General features: G+C 47.4%; 1 protein-coding gene across 1 annotated transcript in view; it reads right to left on the reverse strand.

Annotated features, from left to right (window-relative positions):
- LOC116988211 (transcription factor E2F2-like) overlaps positions 1 to 128 on the reverse strand; it is a 6,363-nt gene extending 6,235 nt beyond the window's left edge. Inside the window, exons 1-2 of the mRNA XM_033044764.1 lie at positions 112 to 128; positions 12 to 24 (exon numbers count right to left, since the gene is read on the reverse strand). Coding sequence (XP_032900655.1) covers positions 12 to 24; positions 112 to 128 — 30 coding nt within the window. The remainder of the gene's footprint in view (positions 1 to 11; positions 25 to 111) is intronic.
- Positions 129 to 445: the final 317 nt, after the last annotated feature.

Consider the following 445-nt stretch of genomic DNA (forward strand, 5'->3'; position numbering starts at 1 on the left):
GTCTCTGTTGCGCCATTTTTACAACTACAGCAGAGTTCACAGACCATTTAAGATCCTCACTGATGTTGATCCCCAGAAATTTAAAACTAGGCAACCTCTCCACCTCCTCGCCCCCTATCTTCCTGCATGGCCTAAACGACAGCTCCACTTGCCCAAATTAGCAAAAATGTTGGTTCCCAAACTCTAACCTCCAGCATTTACTGTTTTATGATAAACCTCCTGGCTTTGTTATAGAACCCTTCAATGCCAGCTCCAGGTTTTGACGACTCTCCATGGCAAGCGAAGAGCTCAGTTACTGAGTGTGATTTGACTCCATGACTTACCTGCCGAAGCAGAAGAAGGCGAAGTGAAGACCCAGCAGGGTGACGACTGCATGCCTGATGGCATGGCTGGTTTTGCTTGGGTGCAGGTAGTACCGAAATAACAAGGCCGCAAACAATCCAAA

The sequence above is a fragment of the Amblyraja radiata genome, chromosome 27 (genome assembly GCF_010909765.2).
Source record: "Amblyraja radiata isolate CabotCenter1 chromosome 27, sAmbRad1.1.pri, whole genome shotgun sequence".
Lineage (NCBI taxonomy): Eukaryota > Metazoa > Chordata > Chondrichthyes > Rajiformes > Rajidae > Amblyraja > Amblyraja radiata.